The sequence below is a fragment of the Haemorhous mexicanus genome, chromosome 17 (genome assembly GCF_027477595.1).
Source record: "Haemorhous mexicanus isolate bHaeMex1 chromosome 17, bHaeMex1.pri, whole genome shotgun sequence".
In the NCBI taxonomy this organism is placed as follows: Eukaryota; Metazoa; Chordata; class Aves; order Passeriformes; family Fringillidae; genus Haemorhous; species Haemorhous mexicanus.
The window spans coordinates 14,695,859-14,712,266 of NC_082357.1; the positions used below are offsets into that span (position 1 = coordinate 14,695,859).

Here is a 16,408-nt window from a genome sequence, read left to right on the forward strand (position 1 = left end):
TGAAACATTCCCTCTGCTGTGTTCCCAGACAGCAAATCCTGGATCCAGCCTGGGATTGGTGCCTAGGACCACTCAGCTGAGGTTTAACCCATTCCAGGGCTGTGTTCTCCATGAAACATTCCCTCTGCTGTGTTCCCAGACAGCAAATCCTGGATCCAGCCTGGGATTGGCACCCAGGATCACCCAGCTGAGGTTTATCCCATTCCAGGGCTGTGTCCCAGGAACAATCCCTGTGCCAGACACCAAATCCTGGATCCAGCCTGGGATTGGCACCCAGGATCACCCAGCTGAGGTTTATCCCATTCCAGGGCTGTGTCCCAGGAACAATCCCTGTGCCAGACACCAAATCCTGGATCCAGCCTGGGACTGGCACCCAGGATCACCCAGCTGAGGTTTATCCCATTCCAGGGCTGTGTCCCAGGAACAATCCCTGTGCCAGACACCAAATCCTGGATCCAGCCTGGGACTGGCACCCAGATCACCCAGCTGAGGTTTATCCTATTCCCAGAGTTGTATTTTCCACAGAACAATCCCTGTGCCAGACACCAAATCCTGGATCCAGCCCGGGACTGGCACCCAGGATCACCCAGCTGAGGTTTATCCCATTCCAGGGCTGTGTCCCAGGAACAATCCCTGTGCCAGACACCAAATCCTGGATCCAGCCCGGGACTGGCACCCAGGATCACCCAGCTGAGGTTTATCCCACTCCCAGCCTGCCACAGCTCCGTGGTGCATTTTTGTGTGTGCAGGAAGGGACAGATCCCCCAGCCCTCCATCCCCAGGGACATCACAGACAGGGGACAGGACACACAGACAAGGTGCCAGGCAGACAGCAAGCCCAGAGGGTGCATTTGTGGCCTAGGCTGGATTTTCCTCCTGTCAAAACACAAATTCTTCCTCCTCTCCTGCTCTGCCCAGCGCTGGGAATGCTGACTGAGGTAAAAGCAGGGATCTCTGCCAGCCTTCCTACATTGCTCCCTCCTCTCCCTCGGGTGACCAGGCTGCTCCACAGGGGTGACACAGAGTGCTGGGACACATGGAAGGAGTGGAAGGGACACAGGGAAGCAGAGGAAGCTGCCAGCTGCTGCCACCATGCAGATCCCAGAGCTCCACGAGCACACACACGCTGCTCACAGGCACAGCTCACATCTTTCTGAGTCTGCCACGGGTTTTTTATCAAATCCATTAGTCACCTAAATCACCCAGGAGGTTCAAACCCCTCCCAACCGAAACAAAAATACATCCCTTGAAATGGAAACAGCAATTTCCCAAAAGTGCAGCAGATATTTGGGTTCACCTCGTTAACAGCTCCACTTTGGATGCCAAGCTGTCCTTGCAGGTAGAGCCAGACATTTTCAGGGAACCTTCTGGAAGCCCAGCACATGGCCAAATGTTTCACTTCTCAGCTGCTCTATTGACTTGATCCCCTTCCAGAAATCTGTCCTCCTCCCTGTGTGCTCTCCATGAAATGTTACAAGCCTCATCTGTGCCATGGCTGGGCTGAAATAGCTCCTTGGAGGTGGTGGATAAAGAGGGACAATGTCACAGTGTCCATCACTTTGACAGGGACTGGCTCTTTCTGTGTCTGAGCTGTGGAGTCACAGCCAGGCTTTAATAAGATTTATTTCCTAATCAGAGCTGAGCTGTGCCTCCATACCTGTGCCCCTGTTCTCTCAAAGGATGCTTAAAATTGCCTTTTTTTTTTAAATGTCATATAAACTTTGAGTTTATCTGAATGTCTTTTAGGTCAGGACACTGGGGTAGAAGCTGCACAAGGAGGACCCCTGGGACCCTAAAACTGATTCTCCTCCCTGTGCTGGAAATGCTGCCTTCAGTATTTCCACCCTCACACTCCCAAAGCTAAATGGGAAACGGGGAAGGAAATTGCATTTGAACTCTTGGAAATCTCTGGAGAGACTCAGTGTCTGAGCTGGATTTCATTTTGAGCCAGGCACTGAGCTCACAACTGGCTAAAATCAAAAGGGCTTGGCCCTCCCTGTGGTGTCACTAAGGTCCTGTGGGGACAGCAGTGCCACCATGAGTGCTGAGGTGTCCCCTGGCTCTACCAAGGGGCCCCAGGGGAGCAGGAGGGGGGCTCTGAGGGACACAGCTCCTGCCCCAGGCCTGGAGGGAGGCAGGGAATGGGATGGGCTTTCTCCCAGCACAGCCTGTGCCGTGTCCTTGGAGCTGGGCTGCTTTTCCAGCTGGGAATGGGAAATCCATGGCTTGATGTGTGGGACACAAGCAATTTGTCACAATGTTTGGTCCTTCCAGGAGATGACATGGCCAGGCAGAGTCACAGCACTGCTGCAAGCAAACAGGGCCAGGAAAGCTCAGCCTTACCTCTGACTAAGCTCAGCTTTGATCCCAGTGGCCAAGCCAGGTTTGCTCACTCCTCAAAAATGCCTGGCAGGCTCTCCCTGCTCACTGGAACTTCTGGGAAAGCTGGGGCTGCTTTCCTGGCAGATTTCCTGGGAATACCCTCGCAGGTGCAGCCTGCCTGGGGGAGGTGGGAATGGGCAGCTTTGGGGCAGGAGAGGAGCACAGGCTCAGGTTTTGGGGTTTGATGGTCCCCATGAGATCCACTGAGGAGGAAATCTTGGCTAAAGGCCTTGTTTGGCTAATGGCCCTGCCCCTGGCCAGTGTTCCAAGGACAAAATGAGTCCCAGGACTGAGTCCCAGCCTGGAATGGGACGAGCATCTCCTGTCATGGACACGTTCCCAAGAGGATTCTCCCTGCAGCCCCACCCTGGGGCTCCCTGCTGTCCCCAGGCTCTGTCCATGCCCCCATGCAGTGTCTGTGGCATGCGGGGCCATGCTCCAGGACTCCCAAACAGCATCAGCACTGCTTCAGCAGAGGAAAGAATCCCCAAATGAAAGAATCCCCACCACCATCCTCAGATGCAGACGGCGCGTTAAGGCACGGGGGAGCCTCAGAGAGGCCTCCAGGCACAGGGGGAGAATCAGCTCACCCCCGTGTCCCTCGGTGCTTGGGACAGCATGGCCTTGCAGGGAGGACTCTGCTGGAGGAGCATTTTCCCCCCAGCCAGGTGAGAAGGTGACCTCTCCCACCAGGACACTCCCAAGGTGTCACCAGCCCGAGCCTTAAGGCACCGCCACAGCGGTAACGAAGCAACGCAACCTCGTGAACCCCAACAACAACAAAAACCCCCAAACTAAAAGGAAATCTCGCTTTGGGAGCAGGCAGGGCTCAGAAAGATTTTGGTTTGTAAGGCACTCTACCGACCAGACAGGTACATCTCCTTACTCCTGCGCTTTTTCTCCAGGCGCCGCAGCCGCTTCTCCTCCCGGCGCCGCGCCTCCTCCGCCTCCTGGTGCTGCCGGCACTTGTGGAAGTTCTCCACCACCACCCCCACGAACATGTTGAGCACGAAGAAGCTGACGATGAGCAGGAAGGAGATGAAGTAGAGCAGCATCCAAGGGTTGTGGTTCTGGATGGGCTGGGAGGGGAGGGAAAAACGAGGGAGAAGCGGCACAGAGCGGGTGGGTTGAGTCAGTTTTTTTGGAGCAGCAAGTTGTGTGGGGAGGAGGGGAGGATTGGGAGGAGGATTTTCCCCAAGTATTTTCCTCTCATTCACCTTCTCACTGACTAAAATTTTGCTGTTTGGTGCAAAACCCACCCAAAACTGCCTCACGGGATTTGATTATTTCGGTATTTATTGCCCACAGCTTCAGCTAAATCTCGGTGGATGAGCAGCATCCCACCAGCAAGACTGTTTCAGCTAAAGATAGGCTCCAGATTTTTAATTTTTTCAGAAGTGGGCTCCTGCTTAATGTTTCTCAGTTGTTACCAGATCTTCAGAAGTGGGGGAAATGAAGTCCAAAGTGTTACTGTGGCTCTGGGTGGGTCCTACTCATGCCAGACTCGACTTCCCATGGAAAATGCCACGAAACTCTCAAACTGAATGCCTTTCCCACAACATTCCTGGTGGTTTCCCATCCTCAAGCACCCTCATTCTAATTCATTCTACATCCCCTGATGCAGGACACGCCGGAGCTTGTCCTACATGGGAAGCAGCCATGGGAAAGCAACTCCAAAAAATGGAAAACTGGCAGCTCAGTGAGCAAAAGGAACCTCGAGGAGGTTCTACAGCTCTGCTGCTTCCTGGGATTTCAAGAACCCTGGAGTGCCCAGGCCTGAGGCTGGAGAGAGGAGCACAGGTGGGCTCTGCAGGACATGTACCTGTTGGTCAATGCCCACGGCATCCAGCCCGTCGTACATGATGTTCACCCAGCCGTCCTTGGAGGAGAGGACAAACAGGGACATCAGGGCCTGCAAAACGGACAGAAGGGGTTGGTCCTGCCTTTCAGTCCCCAGAGAAGGAGCTCCCAACTCCCCCTATGGCCTGGCCTGCTTTCAGCCATGTAAAGCACTTCATTTTCTTCATTTGCAAACAGAACAGGGAAGGAATCTGCAGAATAAAAGGGGCAGTTGAGGGATGGCATCCCAAAGCAGTGGCTTTAGGACAGTTCTCCTAAAACCAAGGAATTGTACGACCATAGCAAGAGATCAAGGGTTGATCTGATCCATATTTACACATTTAGGGTAAAAGACAGAGATTTCCAGATACAGTCATAGAATGACCAAGGATGGAAAAGCCCTCAAAGATCACCGAGTGCAAATATGACCCCACTGACAGATGACTGCAACATCAATTTTGGAAACGTCCTATGATGGAGGCTCCACGCCCTCCTGAAGCCACACATTTCAAGTGCCCATCCATGAAAAGCTGGCACAGAAATCCCCTGCAGGGAGGACTTTACCTGCCCCAAGTTGTCAAAGTTGTACTTCCTCCGGACCCATTTGTAGTGAGCGTTGGTGCAGTCAGCCTTTGTGGTGATGTTTTTGACATCAGGGCCATCACAGTAGTAGAACTTGCCTTTAAAAAGCTGCATTTGAGAACACAAATTAAAAAAAAAAAAAAAGGCAAAAAATAAGCAGCTTTGCAAAGTCTGTTCTGTGATTTATCTTTCATTCCTGCAGCAGAGTTCATCAGGGAGGTCTGTCTGTTCTCCTAATCCTGAGATCCTTGCTGGGAGCAGCTGCCAACCCCACCCTGGATCATTTCTCCTAAAGCCTGGCTCTTCTTCCCAAACTGAAATCTTCCTTTGGAGGCATTTCAGCTCATTATTTCCACCTCAACCCCAGCTTGTGAGAAAAGCAGCTTCTCTTGTGCAGCAGTCACTTACAGGGGAGGGAAACGCTTTACCTGGACCCCTAAAATCCCAAAGATGATGAAGAAAGCACAGCAGATGAGAACAATATTCCCAATAGGCCTCAAGGAAGAGATCAAGGTTTCCACCACCAGCTTCAGACCTGGGGCTCTGCTGATGACTCTGGAAAAAAAACCACAAGGCAATGAAACTTTTAATTTTTATGTATGTCCTGTTATCACCCAGCTGCTTCTCTGCTCCCTGGGGCTGACCCAACCCTCCTCTTCCTGCAGGCAGGGAGTTCTTCAGACAACCAGAACATTCCCAATCCCATCAGATGGAATTCAAACAGTGACAGCTGGGCAGAGTGAGGAGGGGAGACTCCCTGTGGGCAGCGCATCACAGAGCTCCCACTGTGGGAGGTTTGCACCTCACTCCAGGAGCCTGATCCCTCCAAGGGCTCTGATCCCAGCCCAGGGACACAGGCAGGACCCTCTTTCCTCTCCCAACACGTGAACATCTTCCCAGTGGGCCTGGAGAGCACGTCTGGTGCTCCTCCTGCAGTAGTGGCCATGACAACTTTCCAAACAGAGTAATTCCAATTTGTTTCCTAATTAGTTCCTGAGCTGGCTCTTAGCTAACAGGAGCCTGTGATCAGCAGCTCCACAGCCAGAGGGTCAGTCCTGCTGGGAAGCAGATTCCTGGTGTGCTCTGGGGCAGGTTTGGGGAGCTGGGAGGAGCAGGGGTGTTGCTTTCCTGGAGGAGAGCCTGGGGCATGCCCTGCCCTGCCCTGGGGATGTGGCAGTGGAACCAGCCCAAGCCAAGCTTTCCTGGGAAGGGCCAGGTGGGAGTTTTGCCTGAAAAACATCACAGTTGTTTTTAGGATGGGCTTGTGGAGGGTGAGTCCTTGCAGGGAGCAGCAGCTCACACGGCCAGTGATGCCTTATGCCTGCCAAGCCCAGAGAAAAGCCTTTTGTGCTGCAGCATTTCCACAGGGTCTTGTTTGAGAGGAATCATGTGGAGACTGAACTGCACCTCCAAAGTGTTAGGAGTGGTCCCTGGAGCCATCCTGTGCTCAGTGAGGCTGTGGTGAGAGGTGATGAATTCCTTTCTATTCATAGGATCTGGCCTAGTTATTCTCAAAAACCCATTCCCTCTTTCCCCCTCCCCTTTCCTCATGAACTGCCCGTGCCCTGAATCCTGTTCCCACTCCTGTGGGTCACACATGGTGACTTGTCCAGGGTGTCCAGCACTGCCAGGGGATACTGGTGCCACCAGCACAACAGCAAGGAGCCAGAAACACTGATTTCCTGGTCACTAAGGTGGCACAGAACACAAAGAGCTGTTGTTCTTGTGGTCTAAAAGATTCCCTCTTCCTATCACTCTCACCAGCACAGCTTTGTCCCAGAAAGTTTCCAGGTTTTTGCAGGTGACTGTCTCATTTCCCTGAAATTTCAGAAAAAAAAGGGTTCCTGTTTCTTGCCAAGCAGGAGGAAACCAGAACAGGAGCTGATCCAAATCCCCCCCAAGCATTATCCCTCTTTATTAATCATAACCAAAATACAGATTATCTGGACTCCTGTTCTCAAACACTGGAAGCTCTGCCCTCCTGAGCCTGGCTGAGGGAGGAGCTGCTTTGCAGGGATGTTTGGCAGGGTCAGAGGAGCAGGGAAGGATGCTGGAGCTTATCAAATCCTCATCAGCACCTGTTCAACTGCAAATCCCTCTTTGCTGGGGAATGCCTGTGAGGTTGTGCAGTTGAAGGAGGATTTGGGAAGGGCTGATAAAACTGCAGTGTGGAGGAGGCTCTGACTGCCCTCACTCTGGATTCTGACAGCACCTCTCACTCCAAACTCCAGCCAGGCGTGTCCGAGCTGGAGAAGATGAACCTGAACTCATTTCACTGCTTTCAAACAATTTCTCACTGAGTTTAGAGATCCCCAAAGATGTTTCTACCCGTGTTGTATTTCAGTTTTTCAAGGTATTAAGCAAGACCTTGTGCATTTCCCAAACTGATTTATCAGCCCCTACCGGAGAGGTCTCAGGGTCCGCAGAAGCCTCAGCACACGAAGGACTCCCAGGATTTTGGCTCCTCCTGCTGATGCCATGGACACAATGATGTCAATGATGGACACAAAGACCAGCACTCCATCCAGGACGTTCCAGCTGCTCTGCAGGTACGTGTTCTCCCCAGAGAAAAAGCCAAGAGCTACCACCTGCAGCCAGGAGAAGGGAGACGTTGAAATCTCCGCCCAGATCTGTAACTCTGGCACGGTCTGGTCTCTGCCAGAATTTGCTCTGGGCCATGGGATGAAGCTCTAATTACCTTAACCATCATTTCAACCACGAAGATGGCAGTGAAGATGTAATTAGAGACACTGAGGAATATCCTTTCCTGGAAAACACAGAACAACAAAGAGACGCGAGTCAGAAACCCAACATTTATCTTGCAGGGTCTGGTCCTGAGGAGATGAAGATCTGGATGGGGGATGGAGGAAGGAAATGCCTCTCACCGTGCTCAGGGGGTCAATGTCTGGTCTCTCCAGAGCTATGGTGATGCAGTTGAGGAAGATGAAGACCAGCACCACGTGGTCAAACATTTTGTGGGCGATGACCTTCTGGCACGTCACGCGGAACCTGGAGAGAGGCGGGAAAAACAGATCCTTCAGAAGTTTGGGTCAGGAGCAGGCTCCTCCCCAAAACCCTCCTGCTGATGTGCCACCAGCACCCGCCCAGCTGGTGAGGCAGCATCTCCACAGGCTTCAGCCATGTCATTAATTATTGATTATTACTAATGCTGGCTAAACCACTGACAGCAACGGGGTGAACCACACAGTTCTGCCCACACCGAACTGAAAACTCCACCTCAAAATCAGGAACTGGATTTCTAAAACTCCGAAGGATTTTTCCCAAGGGGACACTGGCTAGGAAGGCAATATTGCATTACCTCAAACCCCTGCTGGGCTGGAATTTCACTGGAATTTCTTACCTGTTCTGTGGGGAGAACAAGTAGAGGGACCAGTTCTCGTGAGTCTTGCACCACTGGGGTTTGTAGGGCTCCAGGGCTTTGCGGATCCGGTAGCAATAACTCTGGATAAAAAAGAAGGAACACCTTTTCTTCCTCTTTTATTTCCTGCCTCTTCAACTTTCACCGTGGTTTTGTGGAAGGAGGGGGCAGTTAATGGTTTTTTATTGTGTCTGTAGGTGGTCACAGCTTTTGGGACAGAGCTGTGGTGGCCATTATCACATTTGTCCAAGAAAACAAGGAGGAAAGGGGTGGAAAAAGGGAAGAGACGGACAGGGTAAAGCAAGACTTCTGGGAAGGGGTCATTTTGGAGACACAGAGTTGTGCCAAACACAAAAAGGCCTCAAGCAACCAAAAAGGGAAGTGGAAAACATCTCTTTTTAGGCTTTCATGACAGCAAACAGCTCCTGTGAGTAAAGCCATTCACCTGTTGTGTCTGCAGCTCATTTTGGAGGGTGGCAATCCCAACTGGCCCAAAAATGAGGCATTTTTGGGAAAAAAAGGAAGTTTTACCTCATGGGATTGTCACGGGCCTGTGGCATTCAAATTCTCTGAAAAAATTCCTTCACCCAGGATTTTTCTCCTGGGAAGCTGAGAAGCCTCAGAGAAAAGGAAAACAATTCTTATCTCATTTGCCTCTCCCGTGTTTTGCTGCTTTGGAATGTGTTAGGAGATTGTTCCATTGGATTCTGGTGTGAGTTTTTTTGACTCATTGGCCAATCAGGGCCAAGCTGTGTGGAGACTCTGGAAAGAGTCACGAGTTTTCATTATTAGCTTTTTAGCATTTAGTAAGTATCATTTCTGTATTCTTTAGTATAGTATTCTTTAATATAACATAGTATATTAAAATAATAAATTAGCCTTCTGAGAACATGGAGTCAGATTCATCATTCCTGCCTTCGTTGGGACATTTCCCTGCAAATACAACAGAGGCCTAAAAAGAGCTCTCAAAAAAGGGATCTTTCGGGAAGCCAAGGCCCATCCCTCAGCTTGGGATCACACATTTCCATGTTGGATTTCCATCCATCTGGCCTAAAAAGATCTCTTTAAAAAAGGGATCTTTTGGGAAGCCAAGGCCCATCTCTCAGCTTGGGATCACAAATTTCCATGTTGGATTTCCATCCATCTGGCTTAAAAAGAGCTCTCAAAAAAGGGATCTTTTGGGAAGCCAAGGCCCATCCCTCAGCTTGGGATCACACATTTCCATGTTGGATTTCCATCCATCTGGCCTAAAAAGATCTCTTTAAAAAAGGGATCTTTCAGGAAGCCAAGGCCCATCCCTCAGCTTGGGATCACGCATTTCCATAGTGGATTTCCATCCATCTGGCCTAAAAAGAGCTCCTAAAAAAAGGGATCTTTCGGGAAGCCAAGGCCCATCCCTCAGCTTGGGATCACACATTTCCATGTTGGATTTCCACAGTTTAAAAGCAAACCACTACTTTATAGCCATGCAACGTAAAGGATGTGGGGTGAGTGCAATTTGAGTGCCACAGCTCAAAGGAAGAACAAACAGTCCCGCTGCCCTGCGAGCCTGACAGAAGAGGTCTGCAGAAACGCTACTGGATCCACCCATCCTTTTAGGAACGGAAAACCCAGGAGCCCCCGCCTCCCTCAGCACTCACATCCTCCGCGTCATCCTCGTAGTCCAGCGCGTCCTCCTTGTGCCCGTCCACCCTGAGGAAGAGCTCGTCGCCGCCGTGGCCCATCTTGCCGTTGCAGCCGCGGAACTCGGCGGGCAGCAGGGCGGCGGGGCCGGGGCCGAGCTGGCGCACGGAGGGCACCCGCAGCAGCTCGGGCAGCAGCTCCTGGGAGCGATCCGGGGACTCGGCGCGGCGCGGTGGTGGCGAGGGCCGGCCGGGCGTGCCGCACTTGGCGTCGTCCGAGTCGTCGTCCGTGCTGCCCTTGCCCTCTCCGGAGAGCAGCGATTCCCGCTCTCCCGACTGGCTCTTCTTCTTGAGGCTCGGCGCCCGGCCCAGGCTGTTCCAGCTGGAGCGGCGGCTGCCCCAGGTGCTGCTGGTGGCCCAGTTGGCGCAGGGGGAGCTGCGGAGGCTGGACTGGGATAGAAGGGAGGTGTGGGAATCCGTGAAATCCGAGGGGTTTGGGAAAGCTGCAAAAGGCGGGCCTCGGAGAGGGCACCATTTATTGCAGGCCGGGGTGTCTGTACAGATCACTGACGGGACAGGACTGCTGGGAACGTGCCTTGAGCTGGTTTATTTTCCAGCATCACTCTCATTGCATGGGTATCACAATGGGAAGATGCCAGCAGGTAGCAGACAAAGAACTTAATGTTATAACTTACTTTAAAAGTTTTTTGACCAATCACACACAGCAAAAGCACATTGACAGGTCCATCCAACCACTACAAGCACATGTACCTTCGGTTAAACAATGCTGATTTCAAATACAACACCTGCTTGAGAGCCTTAAACACAATGCACAGAGCTCCATTATTAAGCTTAGAACTCCCTAATATCTCTCTAGATAGACTTTTCTGCAGCTTAGGGAGTTATTCTAGACAAGCATTAATACACAGACCACTGTTCCATTTGTCCTTTCTTTTCTACTTCTCACATAATTTTTTTGTTGACCAATCTCATGGCTACTGCTTAGCTCCGATCACAGTTCTGCTGTCTCTGAGACCTTTTGCAGCTTTCCCCAAACCCTCTGATTTTATGGATTCCCACAGGGAGGGAGGGGTGGTTTGCCCCCCAAAAGATTGGGGAGTTTTGCCCAGATTGGTGAAAGTCACGGCCTCCCCTTCCCTGCCTAGTGGTTTAGGTTATTGATTTGAGGTTTCTTGGTTAATGTACTAATTAGTGTGGTGGGTTTACCTGCTTCCAAAGCAAGAGAAAAAGAGGGCAGTTCCCAACATCTGTATGTTTTTACATACGTGTTCATAAAGGGTGTCAGCTTTCTCAGTATTTAACAGGTTGTTAATTCTCAAAGCTAATTACTAATTGGTTTTTTTTGTCAAACACAAAAGAAACTGCTAGCAGCTTCTGTTAAAACATCACTGCCACGGTGCAAAACCAACACAGCACCACTCTGATTCCAGCCTTGAGATGGGAGCACCCAGCCAGGGCCACACTGAACCCGGACCACACCTGGAGCACAGCCTCCAACCTTCTGTCCTGGTGACTCCCTGGCAACACCAACTCTCCATAAAAATTAACCCAAAGACATCAGTAAGTGGCATTTTGCTGAACTTTGCTCATGTTCTGTAGTTTCAGCTCTCAACTTCCCTGCCTTCCAAAGGGAACATGAGTCACCCAAGTGCCTGGTGGGAATTGTGCCCCTGTTTCCATTGCTTTCCTGCCATTTGCCGTGTCAGGAAGTGGAGTGAGTGTTCCTCCTCCACTAATTTCAGTGCGTGCCTGCACACTTGGGCAGGTACAGGCAATTCCCAGGATGAGAGAGCTTAAGGTCAGTGCAGAAAAGCCAGGAGGAAAACTCCTTTTCCCTCCACGGCTTCCTCCCAGCACCAACCAAGGCAAGCTGCCTTCCTCCTCCTCCTCCTCCTCCTCAGTGCAGCCCTGCCTGCTTCCTCTGCCTCTGGCTGGTGGCACTGCCGCGCTCCCCGAGAAGGGATTGGAAGGATGAACATCCCTGTCCAGCAGCTGGCACTGCCATGAAAGCCCAAGGCAAACAGCAGTCAGCTCTGTTTGCTTTTCAAAGGCATTAGGTTGACTAAGCAGCTTAGCAAGGGGGTGGTGGCTGTGCCTGGGCGTGAGGTGCCTCCACGGTCTGCTGCCTTGATTGGAACATGATCTCGCAGCTCTGGAGCACAGGAGTGGGACGGATCAGCAGCAGCAGAAATCCACTCTGCCTGCTGCCTCTGCTCCCCGTGTGCCCAGAGCTGCCCTCCCAGCCCCCTGCTGCAGGCACGGCTGCCAGAGCAGCAGCTCAGCCTGATCCTGGCATCGGGTGAATGTCACAACCTCTGGGGGAGCCCAGTGCCTTCCAAAGGAGTCGTGGAATTATGGAATGGCTTGGCTTGGAAGTGAGCTTGAGGATCACCTCATCCCATCTCCTCATTCCAAACCCCCTCATTCCTTGTTCCCCTGATTTCCCCTCCAACAGGGCTGTGGGACTGTCACCAGAGCTCAAGGGAAAATGCTTCATTCCCCTGACACGGTGTAAATTCAAGATACAACCCCAAAACACCAGGGGGGCTGCAGGTCTCATCCTCACAGAACACCTGACAGCTTCTCCAAGACATCCCAAATGGCTGGTGTGGCTGGAAAAGATCCCTGCTCCTCCTCTGAGGGGTCAGGGGTGGCTGGACTCGTTCAGGTTATGGCTCTCCAGTGAGATGGTTTGGCAAGGGCTTCCAGGGATCCTGGTACATCCCTGCTTCCCCTCTCCACTGACTCACTGTCCCTGGCTGTTCTGCTGTCCCTGCCTGCCCCAGCACTGCACACCCCAGCTCTGTTCTCCTCCTGCCTTTCTACCCATTTCCTCCCTCCTCCACCCTCCTTTTCCTTTTCCTTTTCCAGCAATGCCTGTCCCCAGTGTCCCACATGACCCTCAGCTGAGGCCAGCCGGTGCCGACAACACCAAACCTGTGGGATCAACCCCTGTCAGGGCCATTCCCTCAATCCTGGTGGGTCCCTTCCACCCCAGAACATCCCACCACCGCCTGGAAACCAAGATTCCACCCCAGAACATCCCACCACCACCTGGAAACCAAGATTCCACCCCAGAACATCCCAACACCACCTGGAAACCAAGATTCCACCCCAGAACATTCCACCACCACCTGGAAACCAAGATTCCACCCCAGAACATCCCACCACCACCTGGAAACAAAAATTCCACCCCAGAACATCCCACCACCGCCTGGAAACCAAGATTCCACCCCAGAACATCCCACGACCACCTGGAAACCAAGATTCCACCCCAGAACATCCCATGACCACCTGGAAACCAAGATTCCACCCCAGAACATCCCACCACCACCTGGAAACCAAGATTCCACCCCAGAACATCCCATGACCACCTGGAAACCAAGATTCCACCCCAGAACATCCCACCACCACCTGGAAACCAAGATTCCACCCCAGAACATCCCATGACCACCTGGAAACCAAGACCCCACAGCGCCCTGTGTCACTTGTTGGCCACAAGAACCCAGGGCTAGGACCAAGGGCCAGGAACCTGGGACCTACCAGGGACTTCTGGTCGTAGCCCACGGGGTCCAGCGAGGCGTTGCTGCCTCTCCTGGAGTCGCCGAGGGCGTGCAGGGAGTCCAGGTGTGGGGAGCACTTTGGGGTGGGCATGGGGGTGGCGGCCGTGCGCAGGATGATGGGCGGGGGCATGGCCCCCCTGCCCTCCAGGTGCCCGTTGGGGGTGACAGCCAGCGAGTACATCTTCATCTCTGCAGGGAAGGGGACAGGGTGGCACGGTCATGTTTCCTGAAAAATCCCCTTGCCCAGGATTCTTCTCCTGGGAAGCTGAGAAGCCTCAGAGAAAAAGGAAAGCAGTAATTATCTGATTGGCTTCTCCTGTGTTTTGCTCTTTTGGAATGTGTTTGGAGATTGTTTACCCACAGGTGGTTGGTTCATTGGTTTCCTGTGAACTGTTTTGACTTTTTGGCCAAACAGGGCCAAGCTGTGTTGGGGCTCTGGAAGGAGTCACAAGTTTTCATTATTATCTTGTTAGCCTTCTCGAAGAATCCTTTCTCTATTCTTTACTAGAGCATTCTTTAATATAATATAGCATCTTAAAATAATAAATTATCCCTCTGAGAACACGGAGTCAGATTCATCATTCCTTCCTGCCTGCAAATACAGTAACAGAGGACACCACGTGAGGGGACACTGCTCCTGGGGACCTCCAGGAACTCTGCCAGGTGGAGCTGTGGGCAGTGAGATCCCCCCAAGGTGTTGAAAGGCACTGGGTGAACGCCACGACCTCTTAAGGGGCCTTTGGGAACTCAGTGTCCTCCAAAGGAATTGTGGAATTATGGAATGGCTTGGCTTGGAAGGGATATCAGCTTCCCCAACAAGTGGCTCTGCTCCTTCCTCAGCTGAATTCCATCTGCTCCCCACAGCCAGCATCTCCTGGGCTGAAACAAATCCTGGTTTAGAAGCATTTGGAGGGATCCTCACAGAGCCCGAGCTGGGAATCAAAGGAAGCAGGAACTGAGGAGGCTCCTGTTTGCCATCATTCACTGTTCCAGTGTGTGATCCCTTTCTGTCACCCCTCTGGCTGCACAGTGAAGGCTGTCACCTCCAATTCCATGTTTTTGGTACACCAGAGCAGTGTGGGCCTCCCCTCAAATCGACTGCCAGACCCTCCTGGAACACAAATGAGCAGCAACATTTTCCATCCATCAAACCTCACCCAAATGCATTTTGTGTGGGAAACCAAAAGGAACAGATGAGAACTTGATTGATTGGAAAAGCTGCCGAGAAGTGGGGTGAGAACATTGCTGTCAGCAAAGCACTCTGTGCTAATGGTGCAGGAGGAGGGAGGAGACACAGCTAAAAATTCTTGGGGAACGTTTAAATTAGAAAAACATCTGTCTAAAGGAAATATCAGGGCTCATTTAGCCTCCTCTACACTTTGCAGAGCTGCTCTGGTGACTTTGCAGTCAGATTAATTGCTAAATTAACTGGATTCTTCCACTGTGGAAGCAGAGCTGGAGCTCCCAGATTCCCAGGAAAAGGCAGACACAAAGCCCCACCTGTTGCTCTGAGGTCTTTCAGCTTCTCAAACTCGTCCTCGAAGTTGGCAGATGTCTTGTCCTCATCTGTGTCTGACCTGTTGGCATCTCCCTGCAGAGAGGAGGAGGGTAATTAACAGCCCCAATTCATCAGCATTCCTCAGCAGCTCAGAGCTACCTCTGCTCCCCCTGGGTGGTTTATGCCAAATTCCCTCTGAGACCACCCTGGGAATGATCCCAGGCAAGTCCCTCTCCCTTGGTTTCACTCATTTGGACAGAAAGGACCATGCTGTGGCTGTCACCGCGTCCCTGCCGTGTCTCTGTGCTTCCCACACTGCTCCAGGAACAGCAAATCCCAGGGGAAAACATCCCAGAGCAGCTGGAATTGCAGGAATGACTGAAAAACCTGGCATGGTGGGGCTCCTTGTTTGCTCTCTCCATGATCCCTGCTGAAAGCACTTGGGGTTTGATGTCAAAGGGTGTCAGAGGGTTTTAATTCTCTGTTTGACAGCACTTTCAAATTGACTTAGGTCTGGAAAGCCTGATTTGCTCTCTCGGTGCTGGCTGGGGTTGTTTTGGGAAATCTCTTGGCAACCTGAGGCAGAGGGCACGAGGCCAGCTTGCCTGGCAGCCCTGCAGCAGCTCAGGACAGGGAGCAGCCACCCTCAGCCTGCCTTTCCTCCTGGGAGTCCAGCTCATTTTCCCTTTTGGACACATCTGCTACCAGACATGATCAGCCTGGGACAGAGGAGCCATCCCCAGGCCCTCCTTGCTCAGGGAGGGATTCCAGCAGGACTCAGCACTGCAGAAATCTGTGCAAACTGTCAGCAAAGGGCTGGATGGAAGGGCTGATCCCAGAGGAAGGAGCACAGTTCCTTGCCTGGTGCCTGGACCAACCCCCCCAGTTTGCTGAAGTGGCAATGAACTTCACTCTGCTGTGATTTCCTGCCAGGAGCTGCAGCCAGGATGACTGAACAGCCTGAGCTCCCTGATTCATCTTTGTTTCACAGCAGAAACACCAGTGCAGAGGGGATGAAAGATCTGCACAATTCTGGAAGGTTTGCCTGCTCTCCCGGAGCAGCCCTGGGGGGGATTTCACAATGACATGGGAATGGTGCAAACACAAACATGCAATTATGGCCCTGTTTGAAGTCTGGCTACTTGTGCTAAACACAAATGTACTAAAAATGGGTTTGTGGCCATTTAAGTCTCTTCTCTTCTAGGAACACTCCTGGCAAACTTGCTCCAGAGGCAGATCAGGAGCTGGGATCAGGCTGAGAGCGTGTGCTGTGCTTCACAGGACAATTTTAGTGCCCTTGCTGAAGCCCTGCTGCTGGTTCTGAGTTAAGAGCAGCTCTCAGCTGTCCCAGGAGTCCCTCTCCAGATAAATAAAAGAAACACCTGAGCAAATGGAGGAGAAATTCCCCTCAGTGACTCCTGCGACTGCTCAGAGCAGCCCCTGTCAGAGGCAAAGTCAAAGAGGTCAAACCAAGAATTCCCAGTGTAGCAGCAGAGCCAGGGATGACAAAAGCAAACCCAGC

The 16,408-nt window shown here is 52.0% G+C and overlaps 1 protein-coding gene across 1 annotated transcript in view; it reads right to left on the reverse strand.

Moving 5' to 3' along the window:
- Positions 1 to 16,408, reverse strand: part of CACNA1H (calcium voltage-gated channel subunit alpha1 H) — a 120,566-nt gene that overhangs the window by 32,409 nt on the left and 71,749 nt on the right. Inside the window, exons 13-23 of the mRNA XM_059861794.1 lie at positions 14,889 to 14,979; positions 13,369 to 13,577; positions 9,823 to 10,254; positions 8,165 to 8,265; positions 7,689 to 7,812; positions 7,502 to 7,570; positions 7,207 to 7,391; positions 5,232 to 5,358; positions 4,786 to 4,911; positions 4,205 to 4,294; positions 3,269 to 3,461 (exon numbers count right to left, since the gene is read on the reverse strand). Coding sequence (XP_059717777.1) covers positions 3,269 to 3,461; positions 4,205 to 4,294; positions 4,786 to 4,911; positions 5,232 to 5,358; positions 7,207 to 7,391; positions 7,502 to 7,570; positions 7,689 to 7,812; positions 8,165 to 8,265; positions 9,823 to 10,254; positions 13,369 to 13,577; positions 14,889 to 14,979 — 1,747 coding nt within the window. The remainder of the gene's footprint in view (positions 1 to 3,268; positions 3,462 to 4,204; positions 4,295 to 4,785; positions 4,912 to 5,231; positions 5,359 to 7,206; positions 7,392 to 7,501; positions 7,571 to 7,688; positions 7,813 to 8,164; positions 8,266 to 9,822; positions 10,255 to 13,368; positions 13,578 to 14,888; positions 14,980 to 16,408) is intronic.